The sequence below is a fragment of the Trachinotus anak genome, unplaced genomic scaffold (assembly GCF_046630095.1).
Source record: "Trachinotus anak isolate AG129_WGS33_773 ecotype Australia unplaced genomic scaffold, CSIRO_AGI_Tana_v1 ptg000013l, whole genome shotgun sequence".
Lineage (NCBI taxonomy): Eukaryota > Metazoa > Chordata > Actinopteri > Carangiformes > Carangidae > Trachinotus > Trachinotus anak.
Genome location: NW_027273864.1, coordinates 10,130,271 through 10,152,198, shown reverse-complemented (window position 1 = coordinate 10,152,198; position 21,928 = coordinate 10,130,271). Strand labels below are relative to the sequence as shown.

The window sequence follows — 21,928 nt, the reverse complement described above, 5'->3', positions numbered from 1 at the left end:
CCCTATTACCAACTATGTTTGTTTGGGTTTCTCAGTATTCACGTGTCCTTCCTTATAATTGCCTTCATAAACAAATATCTTTGCATATAATGAATAGGATAATTCTACATCTAATGCATTAATAAAATAATTATGCCACACATATGCAGTATTTGTCAAGAATGCTGTATGTTTTATAAGACAGCATGCATACATTTTAAATTACTGCAGTGTTTTTTTGGCGCATCCCCTCAAATCTCTAACAAATCGCTGCTAATCAAGTTAAAGGGAACCTTCCTGCCCTCCTCGTCCCTCTAAACTTTCTGAGCATTTAGTCATGCAGCTGCCATTTCCTCATTCCTTTGCGCTCTTCCCTCTAAATTACTGGAAGGTGATATACGGCCTGGGTGTCCCAAGGCTACAGGAGATTTAGAACTTTGTCCCATATGAAGGAGAGGTGAGAAAAGACATTACTATGCAGAATAGGTAATACTGAAAACGTCAGAGCTCTTTATGGTGCCCCATGCAGATTATTAATCTATATGTGTAACTTGGCCACCCAGAATTTCATTTCCCTTTTCAGTTATTTGCCTTGTTGCAACGTTAACAGTGCCGAAACTGAAAATTGAAGCCATGACAAGCAAGGGAGCAATATTCCAAGGGCAAAATAGGCCTCTTTTGCTGCATGATTGCATAGGTTGATTTGGGGTGGGTTGGTTAAGGGGGTGGGTGAAGTGACCTCTTTTTGGTGAGGTCGGCGGAATATTTTGAGAACAGCCGAGTGTCCGGGTATATGGTCATATACAGTTTGTTTACAGGGGCTTTAAGGTTTTTTCAAGAGTTCTTGTGAATCCACACAGGCCTCTTGCCTTTGAGAGGAGCAATGCTTGTTAGTATTGCCCCATATTGAATTCAGCACCATGGACAGAGGCACATATTTGCAACCATTGCTGTATGTTAGTTTCAGCACCAAGGACAGAGGCACATCTCTCTCAATATTCCTCTGTATAAAAGCCCTTTGATGCTGCTGTCTTACAATTGCAGTCTAGTCACTAATATGGTTGTAAATATTAATAGTCCAACCTTGATTTATTTCACCAAGGAGCTTTGGAAACTAGATAATTATTTATATTTGTAGAAATGAAATCATTTGATTGCATCAAACAGATTTTTGGGGGGAACGTATTGAGTTTACAGAAAGAGAATAAATATGAAAATACTAGGAGCCTTGAGTATTTCTCTCGCCTGTGCAGTGGGCACAAATAATTTGCAAGAGCTACACAGTCATATTTGAGTATACCCAAACGGATTGAAACAAGTAGCATTTTGGGAGCGAGGAGACACGCTGTTACACGTCTTGCTCGTTAATTTGCGTGTTATTATTATTATCAGTCCGATGGGCTCAGTCACCGAAGCCATTTCTCTCCGGGCGACGCTGAAAACATTTCATAGTGTCTCACAGGTAGGTTGTGTGACGAGACAGACCGTGAGGGAACCATCCTGGCGCCATACCTTACATAATCATCACGGCAGTACCCACTGAACATAATTACTATGATTTGTGCCCTCCCATTTCACTCTTGTATTAAAAAATATTGCTGGAGGTAAGTCAGGCGTGAGCGCAGGCAAGGCTGCTGTGGTGAATGGAGTGTGGCCCCGAGGGAAAGCTTGGAGAGCAGAGCACGGTGTCATGCCAAAGAAAGCCAAGCCCCGCCACCCCACACCCCCTCCAAACGCCCCGCCCCGCTGGGGCCCGGTCATGCCGTGAGAACGGGATGACATTACCGGGCCATTTAGCTGGCGGAGGAGCAGAAAGAGGTGAGAGAGGCGCCGAGTGTGTCGCTTTTGTTATTTAATGGTTGGCTAATGTCTCGGCAGAGGGGGGTATGCCTCATAGCCAAAAATGAAAACAAATAGGTCAACATTATGAGCCTGGGATGTCGCTGCTATACTGTGAGGCCTTCAGGGTACGTGGTTTAACTGAAGACACTGAAGCATAACTGGAGTAGGCTATACCATTTCATTTTGCTCATCACTTGAGAGTAAAAACTGTGTCCTGTGGCCCATATACCCCACGCTTTATCCTTTGGCCTAATATAAATATAACATTATATTATCATATATAAGAATTGTATTGCTGCTGTATTGCTACTCAGCATCGCCTTACACATGGCTTTGTGTAGCCTATGTATGTGAAATACAGTCCCCCTATTCCATACACTCTGGATCAATATGGGTATTTATTTAATGTAAATTTGTGTGTCTTTCCGTGTGAGAGTAGGGTCATAAGTTAACCTACACGAGAAAGTACAATACAACTATCAATTTATGTTTTCCACATCAGCTATTAAAAAGGACTTCCAGCGTTGACATAAGTCACTGATTCAATTTCCATAGGCTATAGCTGCTTTGCTACCGTTTAAATGGCGTTCATCAGCCTCAGTAGGAATATCAGCACTATTATCATTTACAAATTGCTGTGACCTCGGGTATTGTAGCTGTCCTTTGGGAATAAAGATAAACAACATGAACTGACTCCCAAATGAATACACCGGAATAGCCAATGATCTTTGTGAGGCCATGCTAGTGCTGATCTCATACCCAAAAGAAAGTTTCTGTCATTATAAATTGGTGCCCACTTTGACAGGGAATATTCAAACCTACTGTCACTCCATTTCCACCTTCTTTAGGTCACTCTACTCAAAGCTGTGTAAGCTCACAGACCAGGGTTGGAACAGGCCTCTGTTTGTGGCTGTGGGAGTCAATCTGCCTTGGGATGTGATGCTTAAATGTGGTATGATCAACCTAAGAAAGAAGAAATGTCTTTCTTTTTTCCGTCCTAATAAGAAATGCTTAGTCAGTTTCCTTTTATCCGTCGCAATGTGGGTCAGTCACAGTCGCAAACATGCTTTTAATTTATGTATAAGTGTTTTAGACCTTTCATTCTGAGCGGTATTTAATATCAATATCCAACTCACTCAAAGTAAGATTTTCATAAATCAAGTGCTGCTAAAGTAATCAGACTGGCCACTCTGATTGATTTAGAAACTGTTTGGTTGATGCTTACAGGTCTACAGCAAGCCGAGAATTCATCTGATGAGGAAACTAAATGAATATTGGATGTCCTTCCAAATGAAATAGAAATGGTTTTCCATGGGTTTTTGCACCGCATTCCCATATATTTTGGTGCCCCTGAGTTTTTTTTAATCCTCAATTCCTATTTTTTTTTCGACGTTGACGCTTTTCTCTTTTTGTCTTTGTGACAATCTAAAGGGCTACCTACAGCTTGAATGTCTTTTTCTTTGCATTTGGTCAATTTGTCCCACTCTCGTGTAATTTCTCTCCCTCCATGTGCCCCCTCTCTACGCCACTCGGCGGTGCTCACAGACTTCCCCTTTCTGGAAATCAAATCGTCTAATCCACATGCCTTTGGAAATGGCAGAGGAAGCTAATAATGCGTCGCCTCGCCGTTGTAAAACGTGTGTTTGTTCTTAACAATAAGGAGCGGCTAGAACCGTCAGAGGAATCCCCCCATCGGTGTATTTCATTTTCTGCCTGTGGAACCCGCGTTTCAGCACCACGGAGCTGTCCACCGTCCAGGAACGAAGCGAGGACGCAGCGATTCTCTGCTTCTACTGCTGCCTCTGCTGCTGCCGTCGAGGATCAGGAGGGCTATAAGATGGCATGAAATGTGATTTAAGCACAAAATCAAACCTCCTGAGAGCGACGGCCACATTTTCAACCGCATCCTATCTGCACCACAACGCTTATTTCTACATGAATCGAAACATGTCGGGTGTAAATTGTCTCAAGACAGTTTTACAGCTTATTACAATTAATAAGAACAGTGTGCATGTCAGTCACGACGTAATAAATTCTTGACTTCGTCAATGTGTAGTTATTTGCTCTGAGTAGAAGCACAAAGGACCGTATTCTCTATATTTCTCTATTTATAGACCCTCTCCCCTTGGTGGAATGTACCACTCGCTCTTCGCATAAGAAAAGGGGGAACAGAAAACGCTGGGTTTGACATATGCCGTGTTTATAACGGGGCCCCTTCATTGAAACCTCCCCACTGTTCTGGCTGAGCTTGAACCGGTCCTGTCCGTTTAAACCGAGAAGACACCCATACCGACTCCTCAATGCAAAAAAATAAAAGGGTGCCAAGAAGCTGGGACGAGGGAACGTGGGTGTAAATAGACAGTGAGCGCTCTTGGTCTCTCTCTCTCTCACTCTCTCTCTCTTCTCTTTCTCTCTCCCTCCCCCTTCTCTTTCTCTCTCTTTCTCTCTGTCTCTCTTTTATGAAATCAATGAACGAGTTATTGGGTAGGACATAAATATAAGGAATCAAAGCCTCCACCGGGACCAACGGCATTGTGCGCTTTTGATATGCGTCTTCGCCAAATGCTACATGTGTTTTCACATCAGTGTAAATATTGGCTTTGATAGGACGAGAGCGGAATCAGCTCTGGCACGGCTTGGTCTCGGAACCAAATTTTGACCAAGACTTCCACCAGCTTTTTTTTTTTTTTCAACGTAAAACGATTCTCCACCATCACCATCTGCTGCTGTTGTACCCATCCCAACTCGCTGGCCGGTCCGAAGATGGCAACTTTAACCAACGGGCAGGTGGACGGCACGGTGCACGGTGTCGGTGTGGTCTCCGCCAGTACGAACGGGCTAGTGAACGGATTAAGCCACAGCCACAGCCCGGCGGGCTGCCCGGCCACCATCCCCATGAAGGACCACGATGCCATCAAACTCTTCATCGGTCAGATCCCCCGCAACCTGGACGAGAAGGACCTCCGCCCCCTCTTCGAGGAGTTCGGGAAGATCTACGAGCTCACTGTGCTCAAGGACCGATTCACGGGCATGCACAAAGGTGGGTTATGCTCCTGCATCCTGAGACAACTATGGCTCTACTTGTTTTTGTCAGTGTGAAATCTGTCACACATTGCTGAGAGTGAGGATCCTGAATCACGCATGATGATAGATCTGCACGATTGTTGGCAAATTGTGTAATTTTCTGTAGTGCTGAAGCCTGAATGACTTTCTGTAGGATACGCTGCTGTCGCATTTGTGGCACCAAAAAAGGGGTTTTTTTTTTTCTTAGACTTGTCATTGGCTCTGAAATTCAGTGCTTCATTTTTTTTTTTTTTTTTTTTTTTTTTTTTTACCTTATTGAGCAAACATCCAAGCATGAGAGTGTCACGAATCGAGAGTCACGACGGCATGAATTTATGTAGGCTGGTATTAGGACGAGCAATGTTCCCGTTCGGGCAGTGTGCACGGGAGTATTCACACGTCTAGTCGGACGGTTGTAAACGTGCTTTCATTCACTACAGAGCTAAATCCAGGCCATTAACCTCCCATTTTCACGTTGCAATAGCGGGGATGCTGTGTTTGATTGCCCGCGGCACAGTACACTCTGTTGCCCGTAACTCTCTCACTGTGTGTGTGTGTGTGTGTGTGTGTTAGTGTTCGGGGGTGGTGGTGAGGGGGTGTCGCGCAGCACCGAGGGAGTAGGCCTGTGAATGTATTGTACTTCTGCACAGCCTTTAAGGTTTTTGAGATTTCTAGTTGTTGGGTCATCACAATTATTCCTCACTGAAAATGAAACATGAACTACAAAGCACAGGAAAATATCTTAATATCTCTTGAACTTTCTAATCGTGTACAGTTTATTATCTAGGTCTATTTTATTAACTTTTCCTGGAGTAAGGCCGACTGACACAGAGTTGATCTCTTTGTTACAGTGCTGATGCCAGTGAATTATCATAAACTTCCTGTGTGATAATGTTACTTGGCCTTTTGGTGTAATATTAACGACCAGCCTTGCACTTTTGGTGCAACAGGAATGGTGGTGCTTTAACCCCTATTTTATTTTCTACTCTCAAGGGAAGGGTCATTCTCTGCAAATCACCATCTAATGAGAGGTCACTAATTGATCTGCTGTACCTGCAGGACATCTCCCAGGGGAGCAAAGTACATTAAGAATGAGCTATCACTTTTTTTTGGGACCACACCCCCTCAATGCCCTCCCCCGTTCTCCCTTTAAAGCTCCCCTTTGTCCCATGTAAACAATGTGTGACACGCACCATGTGTCAGGAAATGATTATGATATACAAATAATTCCAGCGGGTGGAGACTGTCTGCAGGCATGGGGGAAACCAAAGAGGGGAGGAAGGCAAAAGGGGGGGGTTATCTCTTATTAATAGCCCAGCTGTAGTAGCAACTCCCTGTTGGACGGTTAATCACCAGTGGGCCCAGAACTATAGGCACGGCTCGCCAGCTGATTCTAAGAACTGTCTCCTCACCGCGATATACGGCCCTGCTTCCCGGGCTGGGCCCCCGCTTTCATTAGCAAGCCCCCGCTGCGCTCATATTTTAACTAGCTGGAGGCACTAGCTACTCCCTGGCTCACCAGCTCATTGGCTCACTGCAAGCTGTTTGAAGGCCGCGTTCCCTCCACAGACTCCTAACACCTTCCTGAGGTTTCCGTACAAGATTCCCAAATTAGCAGTAAAAGACAACACGTCCCACAAATAACAGACAAAGTGAGTGACTGTGTACACTGCCATCATACTGGTTTTATTGAAGACTGCACAGCATAACATGAAACAGGTAGAGTATACTATCACAGCAAGAGTTTGAGGCAAGAGTAAACACAATTACAAAGAAATATACAAATATTTGGAGGAAAAATAATTTGTCCTCCATCTATTTTTCTGTCTTGTAAAATTAAAGCCATTTAAATTCATGTTAACCATCAATGTTGATGACTATTATGTGATCAAACACATTCCCTTGTCTACATTCACTTACATGTTGTATTTTCAGTGACAGTGCATCATGTTCTGAATCGGCTGTGGTCATAAAAAGCCTCAGCTAGAACCGGAGATTGTAAATGATCGACTGCCATTTCCTTTACCATTTTGCTCTACCTGTGTTTTTTTCAAATTGCACACTGTTGGTAATTGTCATTGCTCACAATGTAATACCTTATCTGGGATGCCATTGTGTTTGTTTAACTTCGCCCAAAGAGACATGACACTTCTACAAAGAAATAAGCATGGTTTTTAGGTAGATAATACAGAGCTTTTTCTCTGCGGCAGGTAATAAAAGGCCCTCATCCTGTCCTGCTGTACATCAACAAGCCTAAAGAAACAGCCTTTGCTATGGTAATGCTACCTCTGAAGAAAGAGACCCCTATTATAGCCATTGTCAGCTGCGCCTGTGATACTATTGCCATAACCCTCCCCATAATGACTCCATGTATCACAAGTAATCTAGTCTTTAGGATTCTGTCCCCTTGGAATGGAGGGGTGGAGGAGGGGAGGAGGGGAGCATGGGACGGGGGTCTGCAGAGGCTGGGAGTGGGCACAGGGACACCAGCGCAGGCCTACATTTTCCCAATGATTTTATTTCTCTCCCCTCTGCGACCGAGTCATGCTAATAGAGGCCATTTATAATGGTCACCGGCTGCTGCTGCTGCTGCTGCTGCTGCTGCTACCAAGCACAACGGGGCTGAGAGGCACGGCTAGCACAAAGAGTCAGCTCTTTCTCTTTCTCTTCTCCCTGGCAATGCAGCATGGGAGGTGGGGATCTATTCAAGAAGAGAGGGTGTAGATATGATTGCTAGCACTATTCATCAGCCTGATTTCATGTAATGATCACTGTTGCAATTGAGCTGTGATGATACGGGGAAGACATTTAATAACCGAAGGTGTTATCTATTGTTTACGGCTGTCACATCTTCAGGCGGTATTGTGTTTCCTAGCCAAACCTTTATTGTCTACATCTTCGTTTTTTCACAAGCAAATGCAAATGCAAGTGTCACCAAGTTTGTTTTACTGCTGTTGTTTCATTTGGTGGTAATTTAATGCGAGCGATATATTTGTCCTTGGCCAAACTAAATACATTAGCAGTAGCTCTCAGACAGTTGAAGTGGCTGCACAGCCAGAGAGTTGCTCAAAGTTAAAGCAGGTGTTGAAACTCTGTTTAGATTTGGGCCAACTAGTCCATTTTGACCTGGCAAGTGATGTAAACAAAATGTGACAGGTCTGTAGTTCAGACCACTTGCTTTCCTGAAGTCTTCCTCACTGAGAGAAGATACCACCAGCCCACTGTTTGAAAACAACTGTGGTGATTAATGATAATAGCTTGGCTGTTAAACCATTTTATAATTTAATATCAATACTCGAGAAAAGGGTTATATGATCATATAAGGTTCAATATGTTTGAAATCAAACAAGTGGAAACACACTGTAATGACCAACAGCAATCTTGTTTAAATTTACCCATACTGCAGATGGCTTATGCTACAGATGGGGGCTATAATCTGTGTGGGTCATAAAGGGAGTTATAGTTCCCGCTGAATGCCTATGGTTTTGATATTTCAGCCCTTTTAACTGAATATGTCAGGGAAGTAGGTTCAGAACAGATCATTGAGCTTATCGTGTTTGGTGAGGCCAGGAAGTCATGATGCCAAAAACATGAAACACTCCTGCTGTGTTTTATTGCTGGCAATTAGGTGTTACAGGTTGCTATTAGAGAAGTACCGTCTGCAAAAAAAAAAAATAAAAAAAAAAGAGAGAGAAAGATAAAACCAAATTTGGCTTTGAACAAAGAAAGAAAGAAGGGAGGGTGTGTTTTTTCGTCCTGCAGGTCTGCGTTTATGCAGCATGCGTTCCGGCCGAAAAATTTCACTCCAGTTGCATCATCCTCACCGTGGGATCCTTCTCTCTCCTCCTCTCGCATTCGGTTTGGGATGAGTGTGTGTGTGTGTGTGTGTGTGCATCTATGAGTGAGTGTGTGTGTGTTTTTATGTGCTCCTCCTCTCCTCCCTGGCCCAGAATCCTCCACTCAGCTCAGCTCAGAATGCACGCTCAGGCCCCACATTGTGCCCCGTTTCTATGAAGACACAAACCGCAATCGATTTTGAGTGTTTTGTCAGGGAGAAAGGCAACATGTGTCTTGGTGGGGAGGTCGCTTCTTACAGTAAAGTACACCCGACCACTGGCGCCACACCGCACCCGCCGCCCCCTGTCCTGAGCCCAGAACTGCCAAGCAACAAGAGGGAAACAAGAGGCGGAGCCAGAGCAGGGAGTACAGTGAGCCTAATTTGTCAGGAGAACCGTTGTCAAGGCAGCACCGCTTCTATTGTCCATTATTATTGGAGGGGACTGTCAGATGGGGGCCGGCTGATGGCCGAGCAGGGAGCCAGTTAGTCACAGTGAGAGATGACCGCTATAAGCCCAAAGGAGGGAGTGCTCGTGGAACTCTTGCAAGGATTAGCATGCTAAGAGCAGGTTTAGAGTCATGATACCTGTCAGGGAGGTGGAGTCCTCTTCTGACCTCGGCGGTCCTCTCGTTAAAACTACTGACCTTTACATACATAGAGAGAGAGAGATAATGTAAAGGGATGGTTGTACCTACCCATTCCTCTCATCTCACTTCCTGCAGACTGACTGAAACTAGCTGACACTTATTCAGCAAGTTCTCAGTAATTGCAAGTTTGGTTCACGCATGCACAAGTGTACAGTATATACTGTACGCGTCCAAAAGCACTATTGATTTAACTCGAAATACTAGGCTCTTCATTTGCATTAGAATGACAGAAAACTTTTTGCATTGATATTTCAGGACCACACACACGCCTTATATCAAACAGCAAATTTGTCTAGTCAGCATATGTCATAAACATATTAGTGTGTAGATAATGGTTCAACATGGCAAAGTCATGGCTTACTGTGGATGGCAGTGCTGGCCTGTGGAGAAGCGCAATCCTGAAGATTTGTGTCTGTCAGTCAGAGAGGCTGCTGATGTCAATGATTTTCACATAGATAGATAGATAGATAGATGGGTGATCCATGATATTTCCAACAATTTCTGAAGCAAAAAAAATAAATAAATCTCTGAAAAATTTATATGTACAGTGAAAAAGCTTTCTTGTGTTTTGACACCGTTTTAAAACTCCTCGGCTGATAGCCCAGAGCTGGGTTAAAAGAAAGTTCGCCTTAAATGTTTCATCAACATTTGGCCTTTTGTTTTCCATAAAGAGAGGGTAAACGTTTTGCACTGGCTTTCCTCCTTTTTTTTTCTTGCTCTTGCTTTCCAATTGCCGTGTTCATTGCCCATTCTTTGAGAGGATGAAAAAAAAATCCTTTTTTGACAAATGCTCCTTGGAGAGGTAAATATTTTCTGTTTTCAAGGCTCTTGCATCAGCTAAGTATTATTGTGCTTTGTGTTAAATTTTTAAAAAGTTGACGCTTTGGGCATCTTCAATCTTTTAGCTACCCTTAATACCACTTCCACGCCCCCCTGCTTCAAATACCAGTGGCTGGTTGTGGAGATGGGGAATGCAATAGCTTTGAAATGTTGGAAAGTCTTACATGTTGTTTTTCAGTTTTACTCTCTGTTCTACTGATGGTTACCATTATTTAAGTCTATATTGCTAATGATAGTTCTTCCTTTATGGAAGAGCCCTGCTTTTTTTGGCTTGATATGAATTTTTTACATTAGCATGGAGGATAATAAATATATACATGATTTATGCAGTTTTATGTATAGCCAACTACTTCCATTACAACATCTGCTATAGTGAACTACATGTGATTTCTGTCTCTTTCCTATTTAACGCTCTATAGGTTACATTTTGTTTTATTTCTGGATCTCTTATCTGTGACATGCATTTATACAGGCTCCATGATCTATATGTAATTGTTCGTGTTAAAGGCTTAAACACTATTTCCAGTCAAAAGGTTATGAGTTTCCTCTTTGTGTGAACTTGGAAATTGGTGTTTTGTCTTTTGGATTAGAGCTACTGGCTCCTTTTATCATGCTTTGCACATTCAGGAGGCATTATGATAGCGAACATTATAATATCCATGTCCAATATCTGTGTGTGTTCAGTATATGTGTGCGTTTCAACGGATGTGTATACATTTTCTCTGTGTATTTGTCCTGTGTGTTCATCCTTATGTTTTGGTATATATGTGTGTATGTTGCAATACTTCATGGCAACTTTTAATGTTTAATGCTAATATTTATATTTTAGGCCCAAGCCTGCCTCAAACCCTCAGTATGCATATGAATACAGGTCCAGTTGCAGCCTGACTGCAGAGGCTTCCCACGAGGAAATAGCAGCATGACACAGCAGCAATGTGAAAAATAGCACCAAACTTTGTCACAGCTGATCGTGGCAGTGACCTATTAATGCATATCCAGAAAGCTTTAAGTCTCCTTACATATTCTACTACAAATGTCTCATTTCAAACGCCATCTAATTTATATATCTATATCTATAGCTATATATATATAGAGAGAGAGAGAGAGATTGTTTTTTTTTATTCTTCGTATTCTATTTCTAAAATTGTTCTCAAGGTCAAGTTTTGTTTTAATCTTACAGAAAAAGCAAATCACTGTTATTACATTGCAAACAGATATATTTTGCTGATAACTCACTGTTTTTCCAACAAATAATACATGTGCTTTCAATTACCTTTTTAGGCCATACAAAATTGCCTCATATGCACTAAACAAATCATTCAGCTTTAGAGATTTATGGTTCATAGAAAGTTGAATTGATGTTTATTCTCGACCAAATTGCTAAACATAACTCGAAGTGGCGTATCTGGGTCTGCCTGCTGGGATACTCTAAAGCAGGGATTACATGAGTCGTGTACTATTTGTCCCAGACAGAAAGCACGTCAAAGACTGTTGAGAATGTGTGACTTGTCAGGCCAGACGCATATTTAGCCTTCTCCGTATGCATGCATACTGCTATGCTGTGCAGTGACTGCCAGATTTGAGTGTCCCTGATTCAATTCACTTTCTTCCCATCTCCCTTCATGCCTATTTCATGTCCTCCAATTAAAAATGCACCACGTTGACTTGTAAAAGGAAGGTGGGAATGGAGGTTAGGGCTTTTCAAAGATCTCTCTCAATTATTCAAGGCCAAGTTTGATTCAGAAAATGAAGGAGGATTAATAAGTCATGCAGAAGTTTTCGAGGGTTTGGGTTAGCAAATGTAGTGCAAGATGTTCTAGCAACAGCGTCGACCAAAAAGAAATGTTTGTTGTAGATTAGGTTTGACAAGTTTTGACTTCCAGAGTCAGCATCCTATATTTAAACTATTACTTCTCTTTATCAGATGTAAGAGGAATATCTGAAGTTAGAAGCTCAGTTCAGAGAACCACTGTAATTGTTTCAGTGTATGCTTAATAGAAATTATAAGGCAAGTCAGCATCTTTGAATTTGTATTTCATATTTTTTTATTTGTGTCTGAACACCCACTGGGTCTATATCTGTTCCATTTTCATTCCCCAAACACTGTGCAGATCGGTGTATTTTTCCATCAGATATTACCATTTAAAGCATATTGGCATCACATTGAGAGAAAGTACATCAAGGTTTTATCCTATACTGCTGGTTGGAGAGCACATAGACCAAAACATATCGCTGCAGAGGGAGATGGTGCAAGAGTGCGTAAAACGACAAGGAGCTCAAGACAGAGAGAGCGAGCGAGAGAGAGAGAGAGAGAGAGAGAGAGAGGGAGAATTAGAGAGATGTTGAAACACAGATGATGTAAGAGAATGCGTGAAAAGAGGTGAGGGAGATCCATGGAAGAGAGTTCGGTTGGGGGGGGGGGGGTTGCACACAAAGACAGAGAGAGAATATCAAGAGGCAGAGGAATATAAAAGAAAGAGAGCAAAGATTGTTCAGACAGGTGCAGACTAAAAATGGAGGCACAGAGAGATTGTTCAATGACAGGCAGAGAGTGAGCAAAAGGGAAAGGGAAAGGGGCTGAAAAGAGAAGACTGAAAAGCAGGAAAGGAAAACGACAGACAGAGTGAGGAGTAGAAAGAGTGAGGGAGTCCCAGAGACAGATGTCGCCCTCGCTGGCCCCGGCAGATTGATAGCTTCTGGCCCAGTTCCATGCCAGGCTCTGACCCCTCTGTCCTCTGCTGTAATTTATAGGCTGCGTTTTGCCAGATTTAAGCACTACTCTGTGGCCATCATGGCTCGAGAAGGGAGAATGACCTTCCTGGGATGGTAGCAGAATTAGACCCCTGCAGCTCCCAGCCACCCCGGGGGTAAATAAGCAAGTGCCCTCCATATTAGCAGGATCTCTGACAACATGTTAATGGGACAGGTCTTACTGTATGTTTGTCAGTTTGTTGTGTGGGTTTTTTTTTCCTCATACATAGCTCCTGCAGTTTGTACAGTGTTACATACACAGACTGCAACTGGGAGGATGAAAACTTGTGATGCATTCTGGGTGATACTGGAGCTTCAGATTTCGGTGTCAACAAACCCTTGTTTTCCTGAAGTCACTTCCAATCAGCCAATCAACTTGACACTGGACTGGGTGCACTGCACAGTAGTAGGTGTGTGTGTTTGTTCATGTGTGAGTGTTTGCATGAGTGTCACCAAGAGCCAGATTTACTAAGACTTCATTTCAAACACTGATGAACCAGCATGGACGTGCAGCTTGCCTGTCAGGTGATGCACAACAAGCATGGAACCAGCAAAGTTTCTTAGGATTGGAAAACATCCTTAAACCTCAGATTACCTACTTTGTCAGGACTGTGTGTTGTGTTTGATGTGATTTGATTGGTGGCAACATGAGCAAGCAAATGTCTTCTGAATCTTGATTCGTGCACAGAAATATGTGAAATATCACCTTTTTCAAACTTCAAACCAGTTAGAAGAGCAAAGATAAAAACATGAGAAATCTCTCATGAGGGTGTTTAAGGGAGGCGTTCACAAACATGATATGAAATAGAAGTGTGAACTATGGATATTCTGCTGGATTTAGTCAGAATTATACAGTTTGTGAGGCTCACTTTTGATTCTGTGTTTTAAACAATAGGTCAAAACTTTTGTGTGTTAACAGCACACAATTGAGGTGGTGAAGACAAATTTTAATCTGCACTGAATTAGTTCAAAAAACAGGATCAATAGCCAACAAGTAGCAAACAAACACAATTGCTCTGTTTCATTGACACCAAAAAAAGAGCAAAGAGGGAGTTATGCTGTGGTTATTGAACTTAAACTATTAAACTAAATGTGGCATTGACAGAGCTGTTAATGCTCTGTGTAGAGTGCAGTATTGGATTGCATCAAGAAGTTTATTTAACACCTTTACATTTGGCCAGTATCAATAATGAAGTAAATAAAAAATAATTGTTATTGCTGGGTCATTGCAGACAAATGAACTTCTTTGGAATGTCCATTTTAATAAAGAATACCCTTCAGACCACTGTCTGCACCTTTTTGTGCTTTTTAAGCTCTGCTTCACTAGAGACCAGCCCAGTGATTAGCTGCTGCCTTCATAAATCAGGCTCTAATTTTGTGCAGATTGTAGGCACAAATTAAATGAAAAGGGCACAGCACAAGTTTGCACTGTGGTTTCTTGTAAAGTAAATATGGCCCTGAGTGAATCTGGAGTGCGCCCTCCAGTAGACTAACTTGGCCGGCTAGCCGGTGGGCTCAGCTGGGTTTGTGCTTGGCCATTCAGAACGCTACCTCAATGCACAAATCAGCCCAGGGAATGATCTGGACAGAAAGCCTTCAGCAAATTATTACAGATTTGCAATTTAATGGCTTCTGAGGTCTCGCCCAGCCCCATGCAGGTTCCCAAAGAGACAGAGCCTATTAGTTTGGTCCTTTAATCACAGAACAGGAGATGGGAATCCTGGCCAAACCTATACATACCCCGCCTCACTTGGTGTGGAATGATTTCATGGGGTTTATAGATAGAGACAGAGAAGTCTGTGTGTGTGCGCATGTGTGAGAGTGTGAGCATTGGCTAGTTGATAAGCTTAGCTTTCCCTGGAGCAACAGCAGTAAGTGTGTGTGTGTGTGTGTGTGTGTGCGTGTGTGCATGTGTGTCTGCGTGCGTGTGTGTAGGATAGAGAGAGAGAGAAAACAACACGCTTCTCTATGGATCGTTCATCAATACCACGAGGACACAGTGGGCAGTAGCAATTAATTTGGCATGGGCTCTACTCACAAAAACAAAAGTTTATTTCACAAAGCACAAGTTGTGGAAAAACAGGAAACTAGTTTCCAACATCATGTTCCAGAAATGCCTTAATTACAGGAAGTTAAAACTGAATATGCAATGGCTTGCAACATTTAAATCTTGAATATTCTCTTTTAAAACTAATTTAAAAAAGGAAAATTTACTGTCAGCTCGGCTAACACAACAAAGTTTCCATTTAAAATCTAAAATAATCAGTTTTCAGTTCAGGTGATACTCCCCTCAATGCACTTCAGTGGACCTGTGACAGGTCAGTCCACAGTAAAAAAAAAAACTCCCTCACTAAAGCCTGTAAATAAACATATTTGCCTGTGATTTATTATGCATTCTGCAAATTAATCGGCAGTTAGGTTCCAGAGCTAAGCTTTATGGATTTACAGTACAAGGCTCTTTCATACTGGCAGAAAAAATGCATTTTAGATAATGACATAACTTTTGTGTTACTACTTGCAACAGACAAATGGCCGGCTTTTCACGGGGTGTTTAAGTGAATCTTTTCCCATAGCTATAGTTGCCCTGATTAATGTGCCATCGATGCAAAATGTAAAAACTATCACTCCAATCTTCCTTTCAATGTCCCAATTTGTCCAAGAGGAAGCCAAGCTTTCTAAATGAGCTGGATAAAAGTGACTGCCAAAGGGGATGAATATATATAATTATCTGTGGCTGGAGAGCCAACAAAGGGACTTTGAAAATCAACTTTGTGCGCCAAAGGCTTCATTAGTCTGACGACAACAAAATGTCCCCTCAACTCACAGGCGGAAAGACACAGGTATCTCCAAAGCTATTAAAAGCATGCAGCCACGCAGCCTTGTGTAGGCCAAACACTATCTGTTTGGGATTAGGAGCTACTTAACACGCTAATGTTAATATGCTAATGTGTTAACGTTATGTTAGCGAATGATTAGGTGATTTAAGAAATGGCTGGCTGCTGTTTTGTTGGTCTTACGCATTGACACGTTAGAAAGGACGGATAACTGTGTTTACTTTGCATATGGAAATCCGTGAATGTCTTTCATCTGTCCTTCCTATAGCGACTAGTGGTCCATGTTAGCTTTGCAAACATCTTAATTGTGTTAAATGGAGGAAAAAGGGGGGAAGATTAAAAGCCATTAATGTGTGTTGTGTGAGGGTATGCTATTCCCGGGACGGTGCTTTTGTTCACTTTGGCAAAGCAGATGAGAGAGTTTCACCTTGAAACTCAATGCACACCAGAAACATTGTCATTGTGTCTACGTAAAGCGCTGCTCTCCCTCACTCTCACTGTTTCATACACTGTCAGACGTATGTCGCTCGTCTCTCCATTTCTTTTTGTGATCGCCTCTCTCCATCCTTCTTACTCTTCTTGTACGTCTCTCCTATTTTCTCTCTGTCTATCTCTCTCTTGCTTTTCCCTTTATAGCACTGTTCCTCTCTATCGCTTTCTCTCTCCCTGTCTGTCTGTCTAAGCGTCAGATAAGCTCACTGGGGGAGACTTTAGAGGACTCTCCATCTGTGTATAAATAGCTCTGGATGAATTATTGAGGGACCTGGGGTTGCTAATAATCCCGCAGGACCCATCTGACAATGACACAGAAGATGGAGGGAAAACAATTACGCAGGCTTTCTCCTTCAGAAGAGTGGGAATGGGGGTGGGGGGGGGGGACTCACAGCCTCTGGGAGCCCCCTCGCGGGGCCCAACATCTTGGCTAATAAACCCAATTAAGTCTCCGGAATCAATCGGAGCCCCGGGGGCGTCCTCTCTCTTCCTTCCCCGGACGGCGTGCAACAACAGGAAGTGTAATGATTCATGTTCCCCCTTCTGCGTTTGGATCGTCCTCTCATCTCCATCTTGCAGGTTGGCAAGGCGGACGGGACAGGACAGGATGTCCGCCGAGGCCGGATAATAGGACAGGGAGAGGAAAGGAGAAGAGAGGATAGTGGAGTGGAGAGGAGAGGTGCACAGAGGAATATTAATGGGAGTGTTTATCCTGTAAGTGTTTTACCAGGGGGACGAGACATGGGACCACTCCCATGACAGAAGTAAAGCACTTTGTCTTCTTAGTGATACATGATTCATCTGCAGACAGATTACTGATTAATCGGCTTCGCCTGACTGTTGACACTATATGCTCCATCCATCCATCCATACATCCATCCATCCATCCATAGCAGAAATACAGCATGTATGTTTGTTTCATGTATCAATTGGAGGAAGGTTACAGTCTCTTCATTGGTCGATGCAGATCTGATGTGTTTGTCTGCCTTCAGTGGCTCTGAAGCTTCGGTTTCACACACTTTCACGTTTGTCATTGCATTTTGAGGTTTTTTTTCCAACTCAACCAAGCATAAAAACTTCATTGTAATTTTGCTCATTTTCTGTCTGAAGGTAGATAAAAACAAACATTTTTTTATGTCTGACGTTTTTATTGCAGGTCAGTGACCAGAGGGGAATCCCAGTCTCATGCATGAAAGTCAAACATGCCACATTTCCATTCATAACCCCAACCTCACTAACTTTCCGCCTCACTACACATAAGGCACATGGCTTTCTGTGTTGGGACTGAACTCTGATATTGACATTGACATAAATCCAGAGGTTCAGAATTGTCCAACGTGGCTGTACTTCCTGGGGATACTGGGCTGGTATATTCTGTCCTTTAGAGGCCTGATGTACATGAGAGCAACCCAAATCACTTAAGAGATGAAGCAAGACATTCAAAATTAAAGTGCTGTGTAGTTTGGTTTTCAGGGGAGAGCTTTAGTGTCCCATGATAGTCTAAACACTGTTTCAGAGGTTTTTCCACTCTGACAAGTATAAAGTTCCCAAATGAAACACTGAACTGGTGTAATTTGGGCATGAAAATGCTCCCAAAAAAACTCCATCTGTTATCTGTCTTACATTATTATATTAGTCAGCATCAATACATTTCCCAGAGTGTCCGACCTCATACATAATGGTGCAGACTTTTGGTTCATCTTAGGAGTCGCTCCACGTTTAATAATTAATATCTTGAAAAGCTAAATTTGGGTCTTCCAAACATTTCCTGACAAAATGGCTGAGGTAGGATGAGAGTGAGATCATTGGTCTGTCTGGATATCGGGGCCAGCTCTAGACACTGAGTGTGTGTGTGTGTGTGTGTGTGTACCATCAGGGGAGCTTTTAACAACTGCGTGCTGCTATGAGTGTGTGTGTGCTCAAGTAGAATTTATGCTAGATGTGATGGACTTGGGGCAAGTGTTGAGGTATTTTACTTTGTAGCATGAGACCTCAAGCAGCTCTTGTAAGCCCAGTAAATGTTTGTGTGTGAGTATAAATGCGTGTATGTGTGTGTGTGTGTGTGTGTGTGTATGTGTGTGCTTTCGGCCCCGAACTTCTAAGGATCGTAGGGGGGTTGAAGGGGTGGTTGTAGAGGAGGGGTGGTGTGTGTGTGTGTTTGGGGGGGTGGGGGGGGGGGGGGGGGGTGGGCACTGTCCTAATGATGCATTTTCTACTCCATTGATTCAGTTGCTCTGCTCTCCAGTAAATCCTTCACATGCAACACATTAAAGCTGGCCCTTTTTCCTCCTTCGCCAATCGATTAGCACAGCTTAGAGACGGCCACTCTGGGAAGCAGGGCGAGAGATGGGACTTGTTATCTTCGGGGACTCTCTCTCTCATATACACACACACAGGCACACACATGCACAAACACATACACACACATGAATACCATTTGAAGATTTTCATTCTTTCCCACACAGTTTTTCCTATAAAAATATATATTTTTGTCATAATCTATCAAGGGTTGTAACCAGAGAGCGCAAGCGTGTGAAAACATTTTTAGTATGCATGATTTTGCTATTAATACCTGTAATCTCTGGATTACTGCATGCATTTTAGCACTGGAGGTTGCCCACGTCCAACTCTTTTGTTCCTCACTTGTACTGTTTTTTTGGTCTTGTTTTGTTTATTTCTTTTTTAGGCTCCTAAAGGTGCTGTTGTCTGTGGATATAAGAGTTTTACAGCTTAAAATGCAAATAGTAATCAGTGATTTTCAAAAGTTTTATGGTCATAAATCAGGTGATTTTTATCCCCACAGTAGATGCTCACATATTTTGGGGCAATTTTCAAGCAATTTATTCGGGTTATTTTTCGCTGTGTTGCTGAGCAGTACCATTCAAACCCTCAGAGTACATTAATATGGCAAGATGATATAGCAATTTTGCAGGAAATGCCCAGTTATTAAAATTTATTTGACACCTCCCAGTCAGTCAGAACTCAGTTTTCACCCAGGATACATTATAATAACTTTTATTTGATGATCTTCATATCCTCATCTCAGGGAGTAATTTAGTTAGAACTGCAGCCACTATTGTTCTAAATTACTATGCCCTGTGCTTTTAAGAATGGGGTAAAAAAGTACAGTAGTGCTGTCCCTTTGAGTTTCATCCGTCCCCTGATTATTAACTTTTGCTCTGTCTTTTCCTCAGTGGCTTTCGCAGTGCATGTTTCTATATTACAGATTTGTCTTGTTCCCCTGAAGAGAAGGACTAAAGGATCTGCATAGAGTTGCCTATAGGAGAGCTGGGACTGTTATTACGCTCCATTATAAATGAATTCACCTCCTCTTTCATAATACTGCCCCTTAGTTCTGCCTCACTCTGCTGGAATAATATCATACTCAGGACCAGCATTCATTAGTCCCTGAAACAGCTCCTGAATTTTTAAGGCCTGTTTTACACAATGAAAAAAAAAGCTTGATGTGGACTCTGAACAGTAATTGAAGTTTTTTTTTTCTCCTTGTTCACACAGAGTACAGTACTGTTCTCCTAGCTTCAAAGTGCTTTTTTTTATTTAATCAGGGGTTACAGCTGCCAATTAAAGATTTTAAGATGATACAGGGAGAAAGCTGGAGTGTTCCCGGAGACCTTGGTCGTGTCCCCTAAAATAGCCTCTATCCTCAGTCTCTTTTCTCCGTGGTGAGTAATGATCTGAAAGGTCAGCAAAGGTGAAGGGGATATGAGCAACTGCTGCTCACTTCATTGAATTACTGTGGGGGCTTGTCTGGGTTTTTCACATTGGTACCAGATTTAGTGGGAGATACTTAACTTGCAGCAGTCTGCTATTTTAATTCATCCAAAACATCTAAATATGAATATGAATGTTAGCACTGTAGTCGATAAAGTGGTCAGACATGTGCAACATGTGGGAAAAGATTCTGTAGATACAAAGCCTTAGAGAATATGGCTGCACAAGCTGTGAATACTTTATTTTGAAAAAGTAGAATTTCTGCATTGCAACATTTCTCCTTTCATTTAATGGTGTTTTGAATCAGAGAGGAACTGAATAGTAATAATCACATGGCTCATATTGAGTGTCCCAGTTACAGAAGTACAAGGGCATCTGTATCAGAAACTCTGTTAATACAGCACTTATTAGTATTCATCTTTGGCACTCAGTGGTACTCATTTTCACCATATGACTAAAAGACCAAGGCTTTATAAGTTATTTCTTTGAACACAATAGGTCAAGAATTTTTGTCTTTACTCTGACCCATTTCAATAGCGAATGGTAGAGGGTTATCTAAGCCTTAGCACTCACAAAAATCCAGTTAGAACGTTCTTGTCTTAAGGTCAATCTTTTAAAAAGGAGAAAAAAAACATTCCTCTGTTTATTGAGCAAAGGCTGTCCTTGGTAAACCCTTTCAGGCGGAGATAAGTGTGAACAGAACTGAGGTAGAGGGAGACGTGGAGATTTCTATTGACTGACTGAAATTGGACAGCCTCAAACAAAGTTTCATGCCAAAGTTTTTCGAGGCAGAGTTCCAGGGCTCTGCAGCGTGGAATTTCAGCTGTGCTGTGGATAAAGCTTTTTAATGCTATTGACTCTTTTTAGGCTCTTACCAAGATGTTCTGAAATATTTAAATGATCACTGGGAGTTTCTCCCCATCTGTGGCTGGGAATAAAAGGATAGAGTGAGAGGAGGGAACTTTTTATGTCAGCCTTTTACAATCCCTGAATTAATGGGCACAAGATAATTAGAGAATTCTGTGCAATAACATTGTCCCCAAGCTTTCTAGTCTTGGGTGGCGTCAAGCAATGCACGCTAGTAAAAAGTAATTCAAATGTCCAGTAACACTGCAAAGTGCTAATTCAGGAATGCATTAGTAGTTTTACTTTTAGTAGAATCATAATTAGCTTCAGAGGAGAATTTGAAGATTGGAGTATCCCCATCCAGGGCTGTAGCTGGAACTGAGGTCACAGAGGTCCTGGTCTCTGTATTGTTTCTGGGACTGAGAGAGTTTTAATGAGTTTAAGAAGAATTTACATTGTGTGATTACGCACAAATTACACATGGCAGGACTAAATATCTTTAAATTTGACTGTCTGCAGGCAAATGAATAATCTTGAATCAAATGAAATATGATAACAGGGTTTAGTATTTGATCGACCACTTAGCTACATATTGTCAAACACCAAAGCAGCTATAATTGTTATTTTTATAATAACGATGGATCATGACTCTATGTTTGTAAATCCTGACTCTGCACTTACCCTCTGTGTTATGTAGTATTTTCTTTTTTTCTTTCCACTGGAGACAAATTTACTGTTTGGCGTTTCTCTCATCGACATTGTTTCCAGCTGCAGGCAGCTGTTTTTTATTTTGAGTTACCTGCACAGTGCCACATGGTTAACAGACAAAGTTAGCGGCAAGCTGGAGCATGCAACTGGCTAAGAGCCGGGACCTTCCTCAGTTACAATTGATTCTCGGTGACATTGCTTCATAACTCGTGAAATAAGCTAGCCTATAACAGAGAACATATGATGTCGTTTTAAATTAAACAGTAATAGATTGTATAGATTTGTGACATCTTAAGATATCAAAATGTAAAAGCTGTAGTTTCCCAGCAGTCAACTTGCTCTAGAAAAGACAGGTC

The 21,928-nt window shown here is 42.2% G+C and overlaps 1 protein-coding gene across 2 annotated transcripts in view; it reads left to right on the top strand.

Moving 5' to 3' along the window:
• The first annotated feature begins 4,120 nt into the window (after positions 1-4,120).
• The window catches only part of celf4 (CUGBP, Elav-like family member 4), an 85,235-nt gene continuing 67,427 nt past the window's right edge, over positions 4,121-21,928 (top strand). The window contains exon 1 of one of the 2 annotated variants that reach the window (XM_071493257.1): positions 4,121-4,861. In XM_071493257.1, coding sequence (XP_071349358.1) covers positions 4,585-4,861 — 277 coding nt within the window. In that variant the 5' untranslated portion in view covers positions 4,121-4,584. The remainder of the gene's footprint in view (positions 4,862-21,928) is intronic. The other variant, XM_071493258.1, reaches the window with a different exon arrangement.